Raw genomic sequence first — 25,956 nt, 5'->3', positions numbered from 1 at the left:
AGAAACACAGTAGAGGCAAACTCACAAACAATAATTCCAACTTGCCCAAGCGAATGAAGTCTGAATTCATTCAGATGTGATTCAGGTGACTGGAACACCCGAGCACAATTTCTTCTTTGAGGATTTATATTCATGAGTAATTGAAATGAAAAATATATCAGTAGTTTGATAACCATATTACCTGATTATAGTCCATACAATTGTAGCAAGAGGTCTTGACGAACCCGTAAAAATCACGCTTTCGCCATATTACCTGATTAGTCTGATTATATCCATACAGATTGTTTTGAGTGTTGAATATTTTAAAAGAGTTCAAGAGCTAATACCTGAATGTTCTGACACAACACAGGTGACATGGTAGTTCTTGCTGTTAGCGGAAATAACCTGCACACATATTTAAATTCGGGAACTATTGTCTTGTTCACTTGTCCCACACCCAGGAAATTACGCCTCTGTCCTTGAATAAACGGCTGCACATGATGCCCAATGATCTCATCCCAGCATCCCAGACCTGTCAGATTGCCACTGACAATGACAAGTTGTGGCTGACCACGAGATGTTATGCCTCCCCTTACCATAACGCTTGCACCACCAAACTGTCGCTGTTGAACAATGCACGCATTAGCATATCATTCACGTCACCATCTGTACACCCTTGCCCTGCCATCGAAGCTGTCCAGATGAAATCTTGACTCATCAGTGAGTCCCGATCTTGTCTCCTGTACCGTAGACGCTGCCTGCACCATCCCAATCTTTTCTCCTGTACCGTAGAAGCTGTCTGCACCATCCCAATCTTTTCTCCTGTACCGTAGAAGCTGTCTGCACCAGGCAAGACATGCTTGTCTGTGACGTTGGAGCAAACTTGGACATATTGCAGGCTGTTGGGGCTGGTTGTTGTGCTGACTCAGTCGGTTACGTACAGTCCTGGAACTGATTGGATGTAAGTCAGGAATGATCCGAGCAGTAAATGTCTTTCAACATGTCTGCCATATATTTTTTTTACATTTTTTTTAACAGGTGGCACTGGACTATTTAGGCTATGGGGCAGCCATTGTAGTTGGATTGCTGTTTATATTCATCTTCCCCATAATTGGTTGCTGCTTCTGCTGTTGTCGCTGCTGTGGCAACTGTGGAGGAAAACGGATCCAGAAAGATAACCCAAGTGCTTCGTGTAAAAGGAAGATTTTTGGCGTTATTCTTCTGTTGCTGGTGGTAATGACAAGGTCAGTTTTTCACTAGGATCTATAGCAGCCAATTGTCATTGTATCCCAATTGTGTAGACGATGCTCATGCTGTTGTTCACTGGATTGTCTGGTCCAGACTCAATTTTTCACAGACTGTGCTGAGTGCAGCGTTAAACAACAAACCAACCGACCCAACCTGTTCTTCAGTCCAAGAACCATCAATTGTTGGTTTTAAAGGTGTTTTGCAATATCTTTTAAACATTCAAACATGCCTTGTAGTGCCTTATTGCTATTACACATTTAGTTTTCTTTCCAATGTAATGAAAGTTGATTCATGATGGTTTTTAGAGATAATGGCATAGTCAAATATATAAATGTGTTTATTGCAGTTTGTATATTTTGACCTTGCTCTGAAATTTTGACTTGTGCATTTGGACCATGCACTTAGATCCTACAGTATAGGATCTGTATTCTTACACTTACACAAAGGTGGTTATAAAATTTCCTCAAGCTACACACGACCAAAAACTGGATCGTACACCATAAAATGAACATAAGTACAGTACGAAATACATGCTATGACCAGATTTACGTATGTGGACAGAAACTGCACCTTTGAAACATATACTCATCTTACATTGACATATACACAAGCACCTGTTTTTTCATGTATGCTATGAACAGATTTGCTGACATGAATTTAAGATTTGATACCTCTATAAATGCTTGATCATAGAGTCTTTCCAACACATTCCTTTCAATTGTAATATTTGATGAAATTTCTGAATCTTTTCTGAGTTTCCTCGAGCTGGAAAGGTAAGGAAATTAAATTTAAATTTTCCAAAGCTTTTATGCCTTAGAAACTTACTTATCATACTGGATATAAGGGTATGTATTTGAAGGGTTTTTACATATTCACATTACCAGTAAAACAAGATAATTAAAACATTGTTTCATCACCAGCTTAGTCAGTTCTTTAGACAAGTGTGAAGGGAGAAAAGATCTGACAGATTTTGAGCTATTAAGCATTTGCTTAAATGTTGTCATTCACTTTGGGGTTTGATAGTTGTTTAGGATATGCAATATATTATTACTCTCCTTCAGTTAATTCTGCTTTTTTTAACCAATGACAACATTACAATAAGCACCTGTGCATTATTCAGTGCAGTATCTTTGTTTACTTAAAGCTACACACCTGATAGGTACTTACACACAGTGTCTCTCTACTTTTTGGTTATTCAATTTCTTCAAGCAAATCAGTGGGCAAGTGACTCAAATGAGTTATGCTTGTTTTTGTAGTTTGCATATTTTAAGCATATCAGGCAGTCTTGAGACATATTAATGCATTATCACCAGATACCTCCCTTCTTTTCCCTGTTTCCACTACCCCATGGATAATTGGAGTGTAATACCATATAAGAGATCATGCAAGAACAAGTTACAGTCACGGTACATGTATGTGGACACTGTACACCAATTAAGTTTTGCTAACATATAGAACCATTATTTTTGTAAGAACAATAGGTGACACAGTGTTAAACAATAATCACTCTGTCTCTACTTAGAAATACTTCTGTTGAATTTATACAATAAAAACATGAAATATGTTATAATTCTATTTCATGGCTTTTGCAGTTTACACATATGATTTACACATCACCATGCATAAAGCAGATTCTACAAACATCATATGTCATATAGCACTGGCTATTGTACAATTCTGCTTACTTAATTGCTGTGTTTATAGCCATTGTTACCAGTGTTTGCAAACAATTGTCACCAGAAGAACCCTGGGGACATGTGGTAAAAGTAGATCACAAAAATAGATCACAAGTCAGTTGACTTGAATCCATAGTACTACTCATTGGACTGTTGGGATCAACAATTGTAGACATAGTTTTCCTTAATATACTAGCCTGTAAGAACGTGTTAGGTATGGAAATCAAGCTAACAGACATATTTTTCATTAACAGTTATGAAGCGACGCACTTTGCAAAAAGCTTCTGTACAAACAACCCATTCATTTGAATGATATTTGGTGTAAAGTTTGTATGAGATTTTGTGCCTTGTTCTGAATCATTATTGTAAATTTGACAGCAATATTTAAGAAAGGATAAATTGATATTCTTCCAGAAATATGATTCAGTCTACATGAAAACAACATGCTTACAGTGCAGTTTTATTCCACTGGGTTATGTATGTACAAGTGCACTAGCCCAAGAATAAACTTATGATAACAGTGGGCCAGGCTGTTCACATCAGTGTTAAGTTCAGCAAGAGTCAAATAAGTATGAAAAAAAACTGACGGAAATGGGAAAATGACCTGTGTGACTAAGGAATACATTAGTTAATGTTGTAGCTATGTAGACACAGTGTTTCTGGCAGTTCTTGGGAGTGGGGCACTGTTATTGATTGCAGTGTAGCAGTGATCCTATGTCATTATTGGGCAGTCAGCTCTTGGAGTATTGACAAAACATCAGGAATGAAATCTGAACCATGACAAATTAGATCATCCAAGGTATATTCCAGGTGGGAGGTGTTTACAATGATAAGTTCAATGGTTTTTCAACAATAAATAACTGCTATATATACTCTCTATCATAGACACTAGAAATTACAAGAATTACAACATTAAGTATCAGTGGCTGCCTTTTTGACATTTCAAACTGTTAACCCCCTATCAACTTGTGCAATGGTGGTGTGGCACTATATAAAATTAAGACGTAGTAAGTCTGTGGTATGCAGAAATTCACATTATACTCTTTTTTAGAGTCCTATGCTGATTGCTTGGAATGAAGGCAACACAATAAAAAAAATAAATATTTGTAAGCATCAATCACATGTCTCATTTTACACAAGAATAAAGGTCTGATCATCTTCACTTTGCAGTGCAAAGTATGCTACAGATTTTCTGGTTCCTATGTTTATAGGAAAGGTGCTGTGCAACGTATGCTTCAGATTTTCTGGTTCCTGTGCTTATAGGAAAGCAAAGTATGCTTCAGATTTTCTGGTTCCTATGTTTATAGGAAAGGTGCTGTGCAAAGTATGCTTCAGATTTTCTGGTTCCTATGTTTATAGGAAAGGTGCTGTGCAAAGTATGCTTCAGATTTTCTGGTTCCTATGTTTATAGGAAAGGTGCTGTGCAAAGTATGCTTCAGATTTTCTGGTTCCTATGTTTATAGGAAAGGTGCTGTGCAAAGTATGCTTCAGATTTTCTGGTTCCTATGTTTATAGGAAAGGTGCTGTGCAAAGTTTGATACAGATCTTGTATTTTTGTTAAGAATAATCATTATGTATTCTTCTTCAGCTGAAGTTGGGAGTCACCACTGGGGGAATTATTGAGCCTTATTCACATTTTTTGGCTTGTTTGATTTCAATGTACATGTATGTGCTCCTGCATTGGTCAAAGTGACTAAGAAAGTTATCTGGAACAATTTGTCACCCCCTAAGATGCTGGAAGATACCCATTTGCATGGTATCAGGCACTTGTGTTTGATATCCTTTTGAAATGCTACATTCTGAAATCTATCCTGGGTCTAGATAGATGTCATGAACTCATCTTTTTCCCTCAGGTATATTGTGGCACTGATTAATTTACAATAGATGACTTCTTACTGTAATATTACACAGAAAATACTGAAACCAATAGTAAAGTGGAACCGTGCAGCTAGTGCTAGATGTGAATCCTGATAGGAGATGTGTCCTCCAGCACACACAGGAGAGAAGAAGTTTTCCCGTCATTGCACACTGGAAAGCTATGTATGCTGTCAATGCTATGAGGGGAACAACTGATTGTGTATAAGACAACTTCTGTTGAAAATCTGAAATATTAGGTACAGTGTGATTGGAGCCAGAATATAAGAATTTATGGCAATGATGTAGAGGATCTGCAATATTTAGAGTTTTTTTTATTTTGCTAAAATTATCAAACAATCTCTGCTAAAGTATTTAAGAAATACAGTTCGCTTTACCCCAATGTATTGTGTAATAAAGTCCACAAAAGTTAAACGTAATGTTTCCACCAGTGATGTTAACCAAGAAACGGGGTGCTACAGAGTACAGTTTACTGTAGGAGGATGTACAAGGTGATGACTTTGGTTACCAAGGGTAGGTTTGACAGAAGAGATGCTATTGGTTTCTTTGCTATTTATGGATAGTTTACAATGAGGGTTTTCATCTAAAAATATTTTATTGTATGATCATAGTCTAAGTACAAATTTCTGGCCCTGATGTAATAGTGAGGAGGTAGAAATTCTTGAAATTATGAACTGTAGTTATTTCCATATATTTTCTGGAGGATTGAAGTAATTTTTGCAAGTACTTAGAAACAATTAAGTTATCGGTTGCCACATATTACGTAAACACCTATCAAAATGTAATTAGAACCTTACATTTCTCGTAAGCAGTCAGTCCTCCACTTTGATTCCACTTTGTTTTTGTTTCAGTGCTGGTATGGTGTGTGTATTTGTTTCCAACGATCGCATGACAACAGCACTGAGCAAGTTTGGTGATACAGCTGTAGACAACATTGATGACATTACCACATTCCTTGACAACACAATTGAGGTAATTCAAATTTAGCCTGCACATGAAGGTGATCAGCTTACTGGAACTAAGATTTGTTTGGTTTCAGTTTAAGGATTCCCCTGTTCTTCACTTTAACTGGTGTAATCATTAACAAATTGATTGTTTTACTTATTAAAAGTTTCTAGTTAATACATTTGCAGAGTAGTCATATATGCCTTGGCCATTCAGCATGTACTTTCTTTTCAAAACACATTTTCTTCTCTGCAGTCAACTTTTTTCAAGCCCTTCTCTTCATGTACAAACTTTCAAATACTGATAACTGTCAAACTGTTAAAATGCTTTGTCAAACTGTAATGGTGCTTGGTGTCTGTTAAGGTATTAAGTGGGGCACAAGGCATACTTTTTATATTTTTAATTAATTCAAATTTTGATAATAAGTTTCTTGGTGACAGTGCTTTGTATATTCTCTCGACATGTAATCTTGGCATTACAAATTCTTCAGAAACTGGTTTTAAGGTACAGTCTGATTTTAGCAGCAGTCTATTACAGGTTTTTTTCAGTGTAAGTTACTCAGCAAACTCTTGTTATCATACAATAAATTTGTGTGGGGATGGGGTGGGGTGGTGCTGTGTGTCTTATCTCATAATGACCTTATTTCATTTTTTTCAAAGCAAGTAAAGCATGTTGCGGGAGACAACTTCAACTTCACAAAAAAGGCAATCTTCCGTGACTTAGACAGTAAGTTTGTCACTTTTATGTGATGTTGTTTTAAAACTATGACATTTAATCAAGCTTCAATGTGAGCTTATGGGTTTTCCTTTGTTAGCAGCACTCTCTACATTTATCACGGATACACAACTGTATTACAAAAGTGCTAACCACCCAAACCCCACCCACCCCTGCTTTGCCGATCACTACGCTACCATCGCATGCAATCAATTAAATCTTACTGTAAACATATTCATGGATGATTAGCCGATCGTGTGGGCCTGTGCACAGAGCTCCGGTCATAAATGAGTTGCAGTTAAGCAACGTTAAGTGCTGTGCTATTGATTATTAGCACTATGACCTACCTAGTGTGGAGTTTGGCACTATATACATGGACACACATTATCATTATTATTATTTCCAGGAAAATCCCACTTCAATACTATCCATAACACCTTGGATGATTAGAAAAAAACGTCTTTCATACAAAATAACTTCTTTGGCACATCCACACTCCTGAAAGGTAATACCATTGAATCAAGAATCAACTTCTGTACCTTATTTCAACTTATTTTATTTTACATTCGAATACTTTGTTACAGAATAGGCATCATGTACAATCTACAATGACTTAAGCTTCTATATTCTCATTTTTGAACACAGGTTTGGGATACCTTGTGGGTATACCAGTGCGAGAATCAATTGGTATCTCTGGAGGTGTCAGTGCAGCTTTCAGTAGCGCCCTAGCTCTTCAAGGAGGTGAGTTCTTGATAAGGAAAGTATAAGACATTTTCTCTGAGTTGGAAATGCCAGCAGATGTTCAGCTAATAAGGAAAATGATGGCAAATTTTTATTTCAGCAGATCTCACTTACAACAGTAAAATGCATTGGCTGATTCATCCAAAGAAAGACTTCGCCAAAGATAAGGCACAACTTAACAATAGCTGAGGTTAAATAAAATAAGTTATTAGATCTTGTTCTAATCTTATAAGATGTCACTGTGTGTGCATACTGAGATTAAGACAGAGATACACACATGTGTAACACAACTTAATCAAGTATTTTGCTGGTATGTTGACAAGAGAGGTGAAAAAGAGTGACAAAGTATTGGAAATCATTGAAATCCAGTTTGGTAATTTTAAGGGTTTGTGGTGCATGGTTTGTGAAAAGATTGCACAGATGAATGGATTTCAGCTATGATAATTTAAGATAGATATTATGGTGTCAACTGTAAAACTTTGAATAGTGGAAAATTATAATTATTAAGACACAAAGAAGCCAACAGTAGGTTTAGATATATTTAAGGGTACCTACCAAGTGTAATATTCATTCTACCTTCAGTCTTGTATTAACAGTGTGACAGTGCTGTTAATTTTCCATGTGTAATACATTGTTTGAGTGGGTAGTCAGTGAGGGGTAGCGATGTACTATATTTACACGGATTTAGTATCTGATTTAGACAACATGTTCTAGAACCTGCTACAGGGTACTACAACCTACCTATTATTCATCAATTGCACAGAACAAATAAACACATCTCGTCAAGAAAATAAATAAAAAATACTTGAAGATGCACATGATATTAATGTGTCTAGGTACACTTTCTGTAAACTTGTATTGAAGTTTTGTTACAAATGCCTGAGTAACCAGGGATGGCAATTTTCCAGTGATCTGCAGATTTTATTTCTAATTGATCAATTCTGTGAATCTTCTAAATCCGTTGAGAAACACTGAACCCCCATTCAATGACACACTGAAAATACATATTCCTGTCGCCATCCCTGGGTAACCAAAAGCTGTGAGTTCTGAGTGGGGATATCATCTCTATGAAAGACATGCATCTCGTGGCTATCTAAGAAAATGAGAACAGGGATATGAAATAGTCTGGTTGATAGTGTGGTTGGATGAAACATGGGTTAATGCAAATCACACATCATCCTAACAATGGCAGCATGCAGATCTGAATCAATGTCATAAGATACCTATTGCCAAAAACGACACCTTTATCTCCTGAAGTGGTTTAAACAATCTATGTTTCAAATATGGTCAACACAGCAGATATACTGAAAAAGGCTATTGGTCACTGGTCAGCTATTTTTGTTCAAAGTGTAGTGAAATTTGGTGATGTATGGATGGGTTCAACATGTATCTGTTTTGTTGTTGGTGTCATGAATGTTACCTTGATTTGACCCCTGCATTTCAGCCATCCTCAGCTGATGGTACTGTTTATAGACCTTACTAGTGTTTTACAAAGTTCACACAAAATTATAATTATTTACCTATTTTAATATATCAACCCAATTGATATGACTCAACCAAAGAAATATACTCAGCAGCAAAAAATACGTCAGTACGAATTCAAAATGAGATAGGCACTGTAATCAAATCATTACAGAAATGAACATAATGAGTGGATCAAAACCATTTTTTGTGTACAATATCTTGACACATCAATAAATAACTCAGCACAATTTCAAGACATTACGTTAATGTTTGCAGTCCATTCAGACTCTTGACTTCAGTATCTAGTGTGACCACCACAAGCAGCAATAACTGCAGCACAGCGTCTATGCATGGAGTACACCAATCGATTGATGAGGGCCATTTGCACCTGGAACCACACTCTGAGAAAGGCCTGGCACAATAAATCGGCTGTGTTCGGCCTTGGTATGACATTATTCAGTCTCCACTGAATTTCATCCCAAAGATGTTCAATTGGGTTTAAATCAGGAAAAAGGGCTGACCACTGCATAATGATGACACCGTTCTGCTGTAGGAAGTCCCGAGTAGCTCTGGCAGCATGGGCCTGGGCGTTATCAAGCTGAAAAATGTTGTTCCGGTGACGTGTGAAATGTGGTATGACGTGGGATCTGAGAGCTTGGTCGATGTAGCGCACCGCTGTGATGCCGCCTCCTCCTCTCCCAGGACCAAGGTTCTGGAACACCACAGGACCCACTCTCTACGGCAATGGAGGTTCCCGCTGTTAAGACGTCGGCGTACTGTATCAGTACTGATTGGTCTTCCGTGTGTTCCCACTGTCTGGCATGCTGTTTCGGATGCCTGCATAAAGGGATTCTGTACATACTGTCGCACAACATGGCGGTCTTGTCGTCTTGTGGTCACCCTTGGTCAGCCAGTATGGGGGGCGATCATTTGTGGTGTTGGTGGCCCAGGAACGTTGCTGCAGCCTGTAGATGGTCCGAACGTTGACCTGGAAGTAATTGGCAACGGCTTGTGCAGTGTGGCCAGCTTAAAGTCTTCCTAGTGCCTGGATCCTCTGAGCTGTCGTGAGTCGCGGCATCCTGCTGACGTTGTAATGTGAATGTTTCAACCAGGTTTTGGGGTGCATTTTATAGGGCTGGTCCTTGTGAACAGCACGTGCAGCATTAGTTGCATGAAAAACACAGAGAACACTGTACCATCTCCGAGATCAGGTTGCGTTTTTGAGACCATTTCCTGGGTTCAATTCTGAGTTTGGGAAGGAATGTCTTTGCTCAGGTGATGTTGTCAAAAATATACAATCAAAACATCAAATGAATTTACAGTTATCCGTTTCTGTGAAGGAAAATTCCAAACTGAGGTTTCTTTTGCTGCTTAGTATATTTACATATACACTCTGCTCTTCATCTACACTGAAAGCTCTTATGGTAATTATTCAGTTATTTATGATGAAAAAGTGATGACTTTGTGTGTGTGTGTAGTTCTGTTCTTCGCAGGGCTGGATATTGATATAGATGATAGAGATTGATAATTGTTAACTAAATATCAATCGATAATCAATAAATATTGGAGAAGTAACTTTGAGCAAATATGCAAAGTCCTTCACCTGTACTAGAACCACTGGAACAGTGTAGCTGCAACTGCACACAATTGTTCCCTTAAAAAAACACATTTCATTGTTTCAAGTCTTAATTTCATTAAAAAAAATTATTTCAGGTGAAATTTTGTTTCTCGTTGTGATGATATCATCTTTTGTTCAGATCATGAGTTTTTTGTGCTTGGTTATGCCTTCTTTACTTATCCATAAATTATTTGAATTGTGATAGAAGCTTCTGTAAAATTGCTGGAAATTGGAGATTTGTAAATTTTAACTTTTAATTGTATATTTATATACTTATCCTATCTCACGATTTGCACTTCTCTCTCTTGCTTCGACGCTGAGTGGAAGGAATGAGAACTTTCCCTGTAGGCCTCTCTTGTCCATACGCCCATGTTCCCAAGGCTGCTGAGACTCTTTATAGGACAGGTCCCTTGTCCCTGGTTAAGTGTGCAGCACGTTCCCCTATCTACCCACATGACTACCTTAGAGTGATCATTCTCTTCTTGGCGCCAACGACAGTTAACTGTAACCGTCGTAATCTGAATAGTGGGGAGGCTGGGGAAATAGGATTAGAATATATAATACAAATTTCCAAATTTTTAAACTTATCCTATCCCACGATTTGCACTTATCCCACGGTTGGATGGCAGGTTGCAGATTACCCTAAGTCAAAAAGCACTGACAGTATATACTGTATAGGCTAATGACAACCCTAGATAGCAATGAACAAGGGAGGCCGGATCTGACTAGCATAGTACTTATACTAGTGATGGGTTCTCATGAACCCCTTGGCTTACAGTACTAGGCACAATAGGGAACATTCCTGGAGTTGTGTCCCCTTGCCCGCTTGGAGCGCAGTGGTAGTTACGGTCCAACTGTAGCTGTCATTCTGATACTGGCAGGGCCTGCGGAAAGAGTTCCTTCTGTTCCCCCATATTCTTTCTTTCACAGATTAACGCTAAGTGGTTCGACCATATATACTGAAATGAATTTGGGGGCTTTTAGTTATTTTTGTGAGTTCTCTAGTAATTGTTGTGTTAGGTTTTGTTAATAATTTTAGTATACTCAGTATATAGATTTATCAATATTATTTGGGATGGGGGAACGGGAGGAACTCTTAGCGGGCCTGCCTATCGGCTTAACCTAAACTTAAATCAACATTAAACATACTTTTGACTCTGTGATTCTTATATTACGAATTACGGAAGCTGGAAGTTGCCCCGACTGAAGACTGTGGTCAAAGCACGAAGAACTAGCGTGTCTGGCTGAAAAATAATGCTAATAGAACGGTACTGCAGTTATTGTAATATTGCCGTTTCTCTGAATTTCTTATTGAGTAGTTACTTTGTAAATTCATCAAACCATTTACTCCCCATTATGTCACATTACACAGAGCATTAATGGCGTCGTAATAGTTGTTAGAAAATAGGATTAGTGTACCCTGAAATTAGCGTTAAACAAATAACGTTAGCACTGACCTGATTACGCGGACAAAATAAGTGCTTCAGTTTTCGTTCACGTAAACAACCTCTTCTCATGGCCTATAACGCTTCGGGGTGCAATGGAAAGAGGAAATGCTATGGTAACGGATCATTTTCGACAGGATTTGAAGCATAAGTAATTTTTATCGAATTAACCACTCATTGACTGGGTGTTCAACACCCATTCACATGATAAATAAGCACACAACTTCCGATTTATATATTTTCTACATACATATTTAGTGACCGTTCATAATCAATGGGGTGGGGGTTTTACGGAGAAGCATGTACAATGTGAATGACCTCCCTACAATTCATGTACAAAGTAAGTGACACCCCCTTTGCATATGTCATATTAAAAATAAAATAAACCCACCCCCCACCCCATAATTTTAAGCATAATCTTTTTTATGTACAAATTTGCTTACCCCCCTAGTACATGTGTACAAAACTGATGACCCCTACCTTTCCAGAACAAAATAGGTGATCCCCTTAAATTCATCATCACCTCACAACCCACAACTAGGCAATTATTCAATCCCCATAATGTACAGTAAATTGGCATATTGCTTGCATAATATATTTCTAAGTATCGTTTGGGACCCCACCCCAATCTGTGCCATTTTTAAAGGCTATCTCTTCTCAACACAAATAACCAGTACCTAAATCACAGATCACATTTTGAAAACACAAGAATATTATTTGAAATTGTGTTTCAGGTGTTGTCAAATAATGTAACTAAGCATGAGTGAAATACTGAAATATTATAAACACATTGAACCATTACTGGAGGTCTTAACTATCTGATGCCAGAAGCAAGGAGGTATCGGGTTCATTGTGTTTTAAGGTGGGAGCCTTTTAGATTTGAATACAAATATTTCACATATGTTATTCCAGCTAGGTGTGAAGTGTTTGCAAATTACATCAAGGCTCATCACAATTATAATGGGCTCACAGTGTCAGTGAACACAGTGTGCATTTGACATATTGAAAAAAGGAATAATTTAGCTTTTGAATGGTAATCTAAATAGTACAATTGAGATTCTACAGGATTATTCTCATGTGTCAATTGACATCAGCCAAAAATCAACAAAGTCTGGGTTGTAACATATTATATTCTGCATGTATGGACATTCATAAATATAGTAAACACTTGATGGTCTCCTATGAAGAACCTTGATTAACACTTACACCAGATGCATGTTGATGTTTTCCACACTGACAATCATACTGTCAATATTGCTGTACAGATAATTTAGGTGACATCCATATGGACCCAAAATGGAAGTACAGCAGTGCAGTCTGAATATTTTGAGAGTCCTGTGTAAATGAAAATTGCTGCAGCACAAACATAATAGTTAGTTCTGGAAGCACTGCATGTTTGTCTCTCTGTGTTGATATACAGGTACTTTAATATTTGGCCTCTGCCCAGTCTGGAGAGAAAATGTTTGGCTCAATATTCTTACCATCAAAATCATCATGGGTGATTGTTTCCCCCCAGCGACCTCACTGCTGTTACATTCAATATCACAAGTGTCCACCAGCATTAAGTGGGTCAGCTGGGGAAAGAATTGGTCATAAAACATCTGTTTCTCTCTGTTGCCTCAGACGTGTTCATCCTGGAAAACATCAGTGGAGTATTACTATCCAAACTGATACAGGGTAATATTATCTCATGACTGCCAGTTATGAGAAAATGTATCATTATCACATAATGAACATATTCTTTGGGATAAGTCAAAGGTAGAAAACATTATTCTCAACAAATGTTTCAACTACGGAGAAGCATAATTTAAATATGCTGACACTTTTTTCCTTGTCTGGGTGGCATTTAGAAGTAGGTGCAGGGTTCAAAATACCCTATGTATTAGCGTGCCATGGCACGGTAAATATCGAAATGGCACAGATAAAAAAAGTTCTTTGTGCCCTTATGGCACGCCTAATGTTTTAGAGACATAGCACACCTGTAGTCATTTAATCCCCAAACAAAACACTTAAGCAAATGACAAACAAGCAAAAACATTTATTGACTTTTACGCCCAGGAAATCACTGAAATTATGATGGATGATGTAAAGAAATCTGGTTGTTTTTCCATTGAGAGTGTTGTGAGTACTGATAGTTCGGTTAGTGAAGAGTAAATTGTGAGTGTTAGATATATTGAAAAAAGTGAACCTTTCACACGATTCTTAGCTATTAAAGGTGATGGGAAAGCAGAACAAATGTAACATAAGAAAGCCATCTTAAACAGAAGACATACCAGTGATAACCGAAAACAGGTTACATTTGTTGTTTTCTGACAATAAATTTCAAAAGATCTTCATCCTTGCTAGTCATTTATTCTACAAACGTGGACACACTTAATTTCTGAAAGGCACAACTAAAATATTTCCAGGTGCCCTTAGGCACACTTAGAAAAAAAAGTATTTCTATCCCTGAGGTGTGATGAACAACAAGTAGAGTTCTATGGATATAAAACTTCTTTAATATTATAGAATGGCATTTCACTGTAGCTTCTAACACCTTTATAAAGCAAGTAACTCTCCTCGTTAATTTTTTTCTATAGGGAGAAATGTCTGATACAAAGAAGTGTGTTCAACAAGTACACCAGGCATTATTCAGACAAATTCATACCAAAAGTAAACAAACATTAACCTGTATATTGTGTATTCTGGAATCAACTGGGCCTCATCTTTGTCGATAACAGGCACCTGTACGGAGATGTAATATGATGCATTAAAGCGAAAAAGTCAATTATGTATTAGCATTCTTGGTAAACTTTAATTCAACAATGAAGGGAGCAAAGGTGTTATAGTCAAACATAAACAACTTTGCAAACATGTATATAATGATGTTAACTTGCTTTATAAAAGCAAGAAGCAAATGAAAGGTAACCCACAGGTTCACATGAAAATTGACTTGTGAAATGCCAATTACCTTAAAACATAGAAAATAATAAATTGGGGTCTGATCCAATTTACTTGCCTACTCTACCTACCTGTTATCAGGAGATATTAGCATATGTTAAAATATCACATACATTAGAAGTTTAAGTACATGTAGATTACTCAATGTAACTCAGTGTCAAACTGACAACTGTATTTAAGATGCATGACCAGGTGCTGTCATATTGATGTGATGTAAGAGAGAAGACAAGCAGGTAAAATCAACAGGCCATATCAATTGATGAATGCTTTGCTAAAATATAATATAGTTGAAAATAGATTCAATAGATTAACCTGAAATTAGAATACAATAGCTGTGTTTAGGTACAGTGGTAAATTTTGAAACAATGTTAACAATGTTTAAAGCCTAACTACTACAGAAACTGTGTTTTAGCTATTATAATCTTCACAGAGGTGCCGATTCCACAAGATAACATCTGTGGCATTCTACAGATGGTGACGCCTTGGGCTGCACCTTTTATAAAGCGAATAGATTGTGTAAGTTTTGATGATTACTGCAGTGAGAGGCTTCTAATGTTTCGCGTGAAAAGTTTTGTACAGCGTGTGTACCTCTTGAAGCATTCCCTGAATTGATTTAAAACCCCTGCTCGTAATTTCGGTTGGCATGCACGATAACTAAATTTTGCAAGGAGGATAACAATAACAAACGTTTTCTTCAAACTGTAAAAGAAACAAAATACGTGGTGCTTACCATAATAAATTACAGTAATGAAATCGCTCTCTCAACACTGAGAGCGAGAATAGCGAGAGCTGACAGCTACCTCGTCATGCCTTGGTTTCATTCGTCGCTACTTCGAATGATAGTCAACCACCATTTCAGCAAGTTGTGACCTCTCTGACACGTCGAACCTCTATTGCAGCATTCCGAGGCACGGCAGCACGTCTCAGGCATCGTAAATGCTGCGCATTTGAAATCGACCGTGTAACAAACTTTTAACGCCATCATTATACCGGAAGTACACTTAGGACCGTATATATATTGGCGCCATCTATTAGCGAAGCGGTAAAGGGAGATAACTGAGGAATGTTCTCCATTGCTCCTAAGGAGTGGGTGCTCCCGAGCGATGTGGTATTCAGCAGGTTACACAACACCAAATGTTTTCCCATAGACTTCTATACTAACCTTTTATTTTTTTTTAAATTATCCAGGCTATCAACAGCCATTCCAGGTACACATGGGTACAGTCAGGCCTTTAAACTACAATAAAACACAATTTCTGGCCAAATTGTCCGGCTCATTTTCCCAGCACAGGAAGCGGAACACATCAATCCCAGTTCCGCACGAAATGTCACCTACTGGAAAATATCTGTACACACAATAAGCCTAAGTGATGGTGAACAATTTGACAGCACTAAATTCTTAAAATTGTGGTCAGTTTTAATTACTGGATGGATGTGCTTTTAAAAAGCATAAACATCTCAAACTATTTCATCCAATCACAGCTGGCACCTGTCTCTCCCTCTCTTCACTTGTTTGGGGCGGTAGGGGAGCCTAGTGGTTAAAGCGTTCGCTCGTCACGTCGAAGACCCGGGTTCGAATCCCCACATGGGTACAATGTGTGAAGCTCATTTCTGGTGTCCCCCACCGTGATGTTGCTGGAATATTGCTAAAAGCGGCGTAAAACCAAACTCAGTCAGTCTTCACTTGTTTACATACGGACCGGCTCAGCGAGCAAGCGATTCTCATTTAGTGTAGTGGAACCAGCAGCAACCCTCGCATACGCACGGGGACACAATTAGGCAAGTAATCTCGCTTCGCCACAATTTATCAGATTACCCCCGTAATTAAAGTCTTATGACTATATAGTTTGGCATGAAATGAATGTGGACCCGTTTTTTTGTAAATATCTCTTCATCCAATGACCCAATCGATCTCAAACTGTGCAAGTGGATGTTTTGTCAGACAACCTAATCACATTGTAAATCACCGATTTTATGCATTTGTAGTAAAGAATCTGTCTATGTAGCTGTCAACAAAATAAACAGCAGACCGCAGAATGCTTGCAGAGGGAGGGAGCCAATGACCTGTAACAGCGACAGGGTCATAAAGGTTAAAGGTCACATGCAACCAAAAAATCAAACATAATTAAAACACAATTATCACTTCTTCATGACATATAATATGCATTGCTGATTATGAAAAAACAAATAAACAAAATTATAAGCGTATAATCGCAGATCAAAAGTGCAATATTTTGTACTTGGGTTTACCTCCCTCGAAACGAAGCAGCCGGGATACCGAACCCAGTCAGAGCGGGTGGGTGTGCACTCAAGTGTAACGGCTGGTTCATTAGCAGATGCCGCCTTCACAGCTCATTGTATGTGTATATATAGAGATGTTGGGTTTTGTAAATACATGCTCATTTTTTGTGTATAATATTTTGCAATCAACAGACATCATAACATGTCATGTGTTCAAGTATCACACCTGCCTGTCTGTGTAATTACATAATGTGACAGAGACCAAACTCGGGCCATAAATCAATGCGTTTTGTTTATGGTGTATAGCCTGATTGGTGTTAAGTTCAAATTGCATGTGGTCAGTGATCGCAGTTGTGTATTGATTATTGTCATTAGCAGACAGGCAGGCAGACACACAGGTGTCAATAAAACAAGACATTGAGTTTTGTCTGTGACAGCGACATATCTATATCACAGTTAGAAATTGTGTCAACGCTAAATAATGACATTGCTTTTAAGTATCTAACTGAGAAAGTGACTTGGTAAGAAGAACGTGTGGTGAAATAGACAAATGAAATTATATAAACAGTTTATTTACTGTCATAACATATAAAAAGCTCGCGCCTGTGAGATATCAACAAAACATTATAAAATAGCTCACACCAAAGCCTTTACCGAGTATTCACCAGACAGCCCGCTTCCAAGTTGCGCGAACCTATTTCACTGCGCACGTGCTATGATCGCAGGCCCAGCTGTTGAAACCCGTATTCCCCAGAAAAGTCTGGGAAAAATTAGTGAAACGTTTGAACTCCAATTTCGCGCGTTTTTTTTCATTGCGTTATTTTTCAACTTTATAAGTTGAATTTGCATTTTTGACGCTTTGTTTCGGTATGTCCATACCGAAAGGTATCAGAATCTGCAAAGTTGTGTTTTACGTTGCATGTGACCTTTAACGTTAGTCAATGTAGGTCAGCTATGCACGTGACAGGTATGAAGAGGTGTTCATTTCTAGCAAATAGCCGGCGAATGACATCTCTGATGACCCTGATGTCAAAAGAATCTAACTTTGGATGCCTACCTTTTTCACAAGGTTTTGTTTATTGGTTGTTGGTTTATTTTTCACAATTTTTAGCACGATGTTCTTTTTCATGCCAAGGAGCAAAGTTGTACGTTTCATGTAATCCGACACCTTATAAATCGGTTTGCTACGTTTGCTCTCTTTTTAAAAAATATTTAACACATTTTTAATTAAATGTTTAGTATCATCTGAATAAGCTTTCATGATGACAGCTAGAAGTAGTCACTGTGAATGATCCAAACGGTCTATCACTGTGCAGTGCACAGGTAACTATCATGAACTGCACGTGCATTTACCTTTATGACCCAACACTGCCGCTGTTACAGGTCATTGGCTCCCTCCCTCTGCAAGCATTCTGCGGTCTGCTGTTTATTTTGTTGACAGCTACATAGACAGATTCTTTACTACAAATGCATAAAATCGGTGATTTACAATGTGATTAGGTTGTCTGACAAAACATCCACTTGCACAGTTTGAGATCGATTGGGTCATTGGATGAAGAGATATTTACAAAAAGACGGGTCCACATTCATTTCATGCCAAACTATAGTAGTCGGGCCTGCACCTGCTTCGAGACAGCCCCCCAGACCCCATCACGAAGAGGGGATAAGGAAACTGAATCGGAAAACTCACAAGTTTAACGTTCAGTACCAAAACTACAACACGTAACTTCCACTACTTACCACAGTTAGGTCACAACGGTGTGCTAAGGTACTTAGGAGCTTGAATGCTAGGAAATCAGGAAGGACTCACTACACTGACATGATTGCTCCGTGGAGTAGAGGTAAGCAAGCGAGATTGTCGTACACTTCTACATCGCAAATACAAGAACTAACCACTGCAGATCCGTATAGACACTAATTGCAATAACCCAATAAAATTGAAGAGTTCTAATCCCAGAAGAATCAAGAACAAAAATCAGAAATAAAATTCAGAATTTTATTCAAACATTCTGCTCGTCGAGCAACCAACGAAGGACTGGCCATAGTTGTACAGAAAGACGGATCAACTCCCTGGGGTTGTGGTTCCGGATGTAGGGGCACAAGAACATCTGAAGAGGGCAAAGTTGCAGTTGGCCCCTGTAAGTCAGTGCTTGTGCCGACGTCAGTAACCCTAGTAACTCCTTCCACTGGCGCAGAGTTCTGGGTGAGTTCAATGCTGAAGGTAGAATGCGCCGAATCTTGTCCCATCTGTCCTGGGGCACAAACAACATGGGCTGTTGTGTGTCGAATACTGTCCCTATGAACTGTAATCTCCAAGTCGGTGTTCTCGTACTTCAGGAGCTGCCTGTGGAGATGACGGGCTACAGGATCCTGCTGAGCTTGAACACAGTCGTCGATATAGCTTTCAAAAGTGATGCCTCGACAATATGAGTAGCTTGTTATCGGTTTGGTTACCCGAGTAAAGAGCCATAGGGTCGTAGATATTCCAAACGGCAGCACCATCCACTGATAATGACGCCCTGGGAACATGAACCGAAGATACTTCCGGTGGTCGACGTGCCACCACGGGAGGGTTCCTAACCCTCTTCCTCGATTGGGTAAATTGTCCGTCATGAATGCAATCCTTCAACTCCGGAATGAGATTTCTGCATTTTCAGTAATTCTACTGAAACCTGAAAATGAGTCTCCTGATGCACCTTGGTAGACACCTCTCCAATATTGGAACCAAAAAGAATATCTGAGGACCAAGGCTGCCTAAACAATTCAGCGTTGAAACGTTCATCCCAAGACGAAACATTGAGGGGACCTCTTCTACGCACCGTGAGTATGTAACCCCCAAAATGGGATAGTTGGTCTAGAATGACCTGAAATTGGTTGATAAAGGGTAGAGTACGACGTACATTCAAATCCATGTGAGCCAATTCCCTTTGTTCCACAAAGAAAGGTGAACTAGCATGATTGCCACAAAGGGTAGAAGTATCTTCGCCAACCAAAGCAGACGAAGCCAATACAGAGAACCCATGACCGTGAGCGACGGATGGCATAAACTTGAGGGATGAAAAACCATCCTTAACGCGTTTCAAGTTGTTAAACACATCATCCAGTGAACTGGACAATTGTAGAATACACAGTCGTGGAGGTAATGGTTGATAAGTCTCTATTCTTAAGAGGATAAGAGACATTGAGTAGTATGAACTGAAGAACCAGTACGATGTGAAGGAGATCGACGGTCCAAGGAACCATATCGGCGTCTAAACAGGGAACGAATGCTGACGGGTCAGGGAGACAGAAGAATGGGATGACCTAACTCAGTCCGGCATACCATCCCAATGGGATGACCTAGAGCGAACTTGTGAACCTGAACGTTGAAGTGAACCACTTCGATCCGGTGAAGCAGTTAAGTGGTGTGAATCAGGATGAGAAGTCGAACCAGATTGGGGAGGTGAAACGGTTTGAGTGAGGTGAGGTGAAATTGGGTTTAACATCGTGCTTGAGAATATTTCGCTCATATGACGACGTGCATGCGTGTGTGTGTGTGTATGTGCGGCTGCTTGTACTAGCCCAGACTGAAGCTGGTTTTATAGTGCTAGCCCACTGAGATACCATGGTACAGTGAAGCATGAATACCCCACTCAGACACATTATACTGACTCCAAGCCGACCAGTCCTTGTACCCATTAATGCCGAGCGCCAGGCAGGGACAAACAAGTACCATATTTTAACGTCTTTTGGTATGACGTGGCCGGGCATCAAACCCGCGACCCTCCGCTCTCCGGAGCGCTCTAACCACTACACCACGGAGGCGGTCAAAACGGTTTGGGTAGATAATCGATTCGAAGCCTTGAATCAATTCGCCCAGAAGCCGTGGTTCGGGAAAACACCTCGGAATGACTAGGTGAACTGAACTGATCCGGCGATGTGAGCCATCATGATTAGGTGAACCCATCCGTTTATGTGAATCTCTACGACATGGTGACTTGCTTCAGCCTGGTGAACCGATTCAGTGTCAAAAATCCGCACGGGAGGAAGAGCCGAAGCACCCATGTGAATCAATGTGTGATTCTGTACGATCAATAGAAACAGATCGACGAGAAGAACCACTTTGCTGGGGTGAACATCTATGAGGTGGGTTCGGGACAATACCATGAGGTGATCTTGAACGATAGAACTGGAACATTCTTACAAGGGAGATCGATGAATCGAACGGGATCATCTTGAATGACCAGGAGAAACAGTCTTATCCGGTAACGCAAGTGATGCAGATGGGTGAATCGGAGCGACTGTAGTGACGGGCTGAGACGAACCAGAGGCCCAAGAAACGAAGATAGTAGACCTCAGGTCAGGGGAGGCTGTAGAAACTTGAGGTTTACCAACCACAACTACCCTAGAACTGGGATGTTGAACCAGGGTGAAGGAAGCGTCCCAAAAAACTTTCGTACAAAACTGAAGAATGAATCTGAAGAAGCGTCTAAAAATCCTTTGCCTCGGAGGGTGGGGATTTCAAACGATGAGCCGAGAGGGTGGGACGATCCAAGCATGGTTTCTTGGTAGGTGATTGGCATTGAGCAATAGAGGTATTCCTAGCCCTATTTGTAATTCTACGAGCACAGACCCATTTATAAGCCTTAAAATCCTCAGTAGATAACCCTGCACATTTTTCACAATGTTTCTCCCATGAACATTGACCCACACAATCAACGCACGATATGTATGGGTCCCAAGTAAAAAAATTGTTTACACTGAGCTCAAAACTTACACTTTTTAATTAAAGGATCAGATACAACACGTTCAGTCTGTCGTCCGACAAGCAGAAGAATGATCACTCCAAGGTAGTCACGTGGATAAATAGGGGAACATGCTGCACGCTTAACCAGGGACAAGTGACCTATCCTATAAGGAGAGCAGCCTGGGGAACACGGGCGTATGGACAAGAGAGGCCTACAGGGAAAGTTCTCATTTGTTCCACTCAGCGTCAAAGCAAGAGAGAGAAGTGCAAATCATGAGATAGGATAAGTTTAAAAATATGAAATTGTGAACATTTATAGATAAGGTTCAGTTTTCATTCAATATTCAAAAATATAATCCTATGAATAATAATTTGCATGTAATTGGAGCTTTTATAGATAATTTAAATTGTTAAGTACATCAATAACCTTACATTTAGTAGCTGGGGTAAGCAACAGAATCTGCATTCCACTTTACATGATTCAACAAACTCAGCATGATTCACCTCCTTAGAAACTAGCCTTCAATAATGAGGACTTTTAGTTTAAGTCACACCACAATACATTTACTAAGAGTTGGAAACCAGACCATAAGGTTTTTTTTATCTGCACTACCCAATAGTACACACGACTATAGTCCGTTTGGTTCAAAATTGGATCGATGAATTGCAATCTAACTCGAAAACTACTAAACATAATACTCAATGAAACACTGATAATAATCAAAACATCAGACCAACTCTGTGATTTGTTTGCAGAATTTCTGTCCTAAAAATAAAAAAGTTGTGTAACAAACTATCATTAAAATATGATAGTTCACTATTTGTAACGAGGGGAGGAGTGCAAAGAGAGGAAAGGATAGATACAGCACAGCACAGGTAAATGATTCAATAACTTTGTCGGCACGTGCTCTGCGTACACCTGGCTGTTCCTCTCTTTGCAGCCCTCCCTTGTAACAAATAGTGAACTTTGTCAAACTTTTAATGATAGTTTGATTAACAACTTTTTTATCTTTAGGACATAAATTCTGCGAAAAAATCACGGAGTTGGTCTGATGTTTTGATTATGATCAGTGTTTCATTGAGTATTATATATTTAGTAGTTTTCGAGTAAGATTTCAGTTCATCGGTCCGATTTTGAGCCAAATGGACTATACACATAAACTTTCATAATTAATAACCAAGTGTTTTGGAAGCAGTGTTGTGAGTGCAGTGTCTCCTGAATCTGGGATTATACTTCATGTGCTGTATGGCAGTGTCTCCTGAATCTGGGATTATAATACATGTGCTGTATGGCAGTGTCTCCTGAATCTGGGATTATAATACATGTGCTGTATGGTAGTGTCTCCTGAATCTGGGATTATGATACATGTGCTGTATGGTAGTGTCTCCTGAATCTGGGATTATAATACATGTGCTGTATGGCAGTGTCTCCTGAATCTGGGATTATAATACATGTGCTGTATGGTAGTGTCTCCTGAATCTAGGATTATAATTCATGTGCTGTATGGCAGTGTCTCCTGAATCTGGGATTATAATTCATGTGCTGTATGGCAGTGTCTCCTGAATCTGGGATTATAATTCATGTGCTGTATGGCAGTGTCTCCTGAATCTGGGATTATGATTCATGTGCTGTATGGTAGTGTCTCCTGAATCTGGGATTATGATTCATGTGCTGTATGGCGGTGTCTCCTGAATCTGGGATTATAATTCATGTGCTGTATGGCAGTGTCTCCTGAATCTAGGATTATAATTCATGTGCTGTATGGCAGTGTCTCCTGAATCTGGGATTATGATTCATGTGCTGTATGGCAGTGTCTCCTGAATCTGGGATTATACTTCATGTGCTGTATGGCAGTGTCTCCTGAATCTGGGATTATGATTCATGTGCTGTATGGCAGTGTCTCCTGAATCTGGGATTATAATACATGTGCTGTATGGCAGTGTCTCCTGAATCTGGGATTATAATTCATGTGCTGTATGGCAGTGTCGTGAGTGCAGTGTGCAGTGTCTCCTGAATCAGAAATGCTTTGGAGAAACACTATGGAACATCAGCACAAGAGTTCCCTCAACTATACATCTACAACTGATATTGTTCAAAACAAAGACATTAATCATGTAATACAGTGCATGGTTTCTATCGATAAGTGAGATGCATTTGTGACCATTGTATTTCAGATCTGGACAGTGCCATTGCTGACTTGAACACAGTTTTTAACCAAATCCAGTATTTGAATGGCAGTGCAACACAACTAAAGAGTGATCTTGAGGCAGTGAAAAATCAAATAGATACAGCCTGTAATGGTTCCCGCTGTACTGGTGCTCCAGATACATCTGGCCTAAGCTTGGGTTTTGATGAGAATCAGGTAAGGCTCATTCTACCTCACCTTGCTCATGTTGTGACTTGTCTGCCATTATCATCATTGTCCATGTACTGTTTACATTTTATAGTTTTAAAATTATGGTTCAGATTTTTATGTTGGTGTTTGTTACAATGAGGGGTTCAGGTTCCTGCCATTGACATTTGGAAATATATGGCCACCCAAAATATTTAAAAATGTTCATCGTAAAGCAATTACAGAAGTCAAATGATTTCTGAATATACAGCAGTCCTAATTTCAAGTGTTATGGTTAAATATTTTTGACACTAAACCACATAAATACTGTGTTTTATTCCATTACACATTCGAAATACCAAAATGACACGCTTTGTACAACCTCTGTATGAAATATTGTTATTTTTATACCAACAAAGATTGCACCACCTTCGTGAATAAAAATCACCAAAGGTTGACAAGTTCTCATTCAACTAGTCTTTTATTTGTCAATTTCAGTTGAATATGAGGAGAGAGAAATAAAATTAAGATTGCAAAGTATAACAACTTTTTTTTAGAAAGTGCAAAGGTCACTGGATGTGATGTCACAGGCAATGGTTATCTGCTAATAATCTTTCTTTTTGAATATCATCAATTTGGAGATATCTAGTCAGTCAAACCTAGGTCCTCTATCAGAAAGGTTTGCCAGGTCCAGACTCGATCATTTACAGACCCACTACTAAATAGCTGGAATATTGCTGAGTGCGGTGTTAAACAACCAAACCAAGCCAAAATTTGAATCTATTCGGAAAATTTATTGGTGGTATTTTACCAATGACAGAATATTTTGCCTCAATGTGAGCGATGTCAAACATGCTTCCTGTTTGAGTAATGATGGATACAATTACAAATATTGTGATTATTTTTCATGATCTGTTTTATTTAGCATTTGAATTGATGTCCTTGGAAAATATTGCAAGTTTGAGTGCACCTTCACATATCATCTATGGCTGTCAAGAATGTCATTGTTTTTACAAACTTGCTAAATATGAGATCAACTTTTAAAGTTATATAATCGGACCATGTAATCAATTACTGCAAATTTAGTTTGATATATCAAAGGATTGCAATATGTTTTTCCACATCATGTATCATACATGTGAATTTGTTTGTTTACTGCTGTTGCCATTATCGTTCCTATTCATTCAGTCAGCGATGTAACATTCAGATTGTTTAGTTTGTGACTAACAATGGCCGTTGCGGGTGTCTAGGTGCTGAGTAATTTGGCCAGTGCATTTTTAATTCACAGGCTTTTTGTTTTGAGGTTCATAAACTACTTAAAGTTGATATATTTAGGAAGTTGAACACTTCCATACATAATACAAATGACATGTAAATCCTAAAAATAATGTTCTGAGCGTCAACTGAATCTAACCAGAAACTGTGTTATACAGATACTTTGTTTAACAAAACAATTACACTACAAATGACAAAAGTCAATGTTCAGTGTTAATGTCGACTTTAAGGGGCTCTGCATTGAAATATATTGATTCATCACATACAGTTTAACAGACCGAATTGCAAATGTTTCATAGAGGTACAGTTAATATATTTCCTGATTTCTTATTGTTTTGGAGAGTATCAAAGACAGCAATAGCTGATGATCTGTGTTCAGTATTGTTTTGTGTATAATAAAAAAGTGAGACTTTATTTTCATACTAGGCATCATTGCTCATCCAATTGGTGGAACTCTTGTTTGGAGCCCAAATCACTATTTCCTGTTATATATTTATCATGTTTAATCAGGGTTGTTTTTTACTTTTGGAAATGATAGTTTTGGATTTAAATTAAAAATATCCTCTATTTGTAGCTATAATTAGTTTAGTCATCAGGAGAAATATGTTTTACCTTTATTATGTTTTCTTTATGTTATGTATACTTTGTTTCTTTGTATGTCATTTTAGTTTATAGCTAATCAGTGAGTAATCATTACACTACTGTTTTCCAGAAATCTTTGTTTTCAAATTACAGA

The 25,956-nt window shown here is 38.6% G+C and overlaps 1 protein-coding gene across 1 annotated transcript in view; it reads left to right on the top strand.

Annotated features, from left to right (window-relative positions):
- LOC124285579 (prominin-1-like) overlaps window positions 1-25,956 on the top strand; it is a 175,065-nt gene that overhangs the window by 29,954 nt on the left and 119,155 nt on the right. Inside the window, exons 4-8 of the mRNA XM_046721833.1 lie at window positions 1,018-1,223; window positions 5,630-5,750; window positions 6,383-6,449; window positions 7,083-7,178; window positions 23,788-23,975. Coding sequence (XP_046577789.1) covers window positions 1,018-1,223; window positions 5,630-5,750; window positions 6,383-6,449; window positions 7,083-7,178; window positions 23,788-23,975 — 678 coding nt within the window. The remainder of the gene's footprint in view (window positions 1-1,017; window positions 1,224-5,629; window positions 5,751-6,382; window positions 6,450-7,082; window positions 7,179-23,787; window positions 23,976-25,956) is intronic.

The sequence above is a fragment of the Haliotis rubra genome, unplaced genomic scaffold (genome assembly GCF_003918875.1).
Source record: "Haliotis rubra isolate DU_JTF1 unplaced genomic scaffold, ASM391887v1 Scf363, whole genome shotgun sequence".
Taxonomy (NCBI): Eukaryota; Metazoa; Mollusca; class Gastropoda; order Lepetellida; family Haliotidae; genus Haliotis; species Haliotis rubra.
This window is presented reverse-complemented; position numbering and strand designations above follow the sequence as displayed.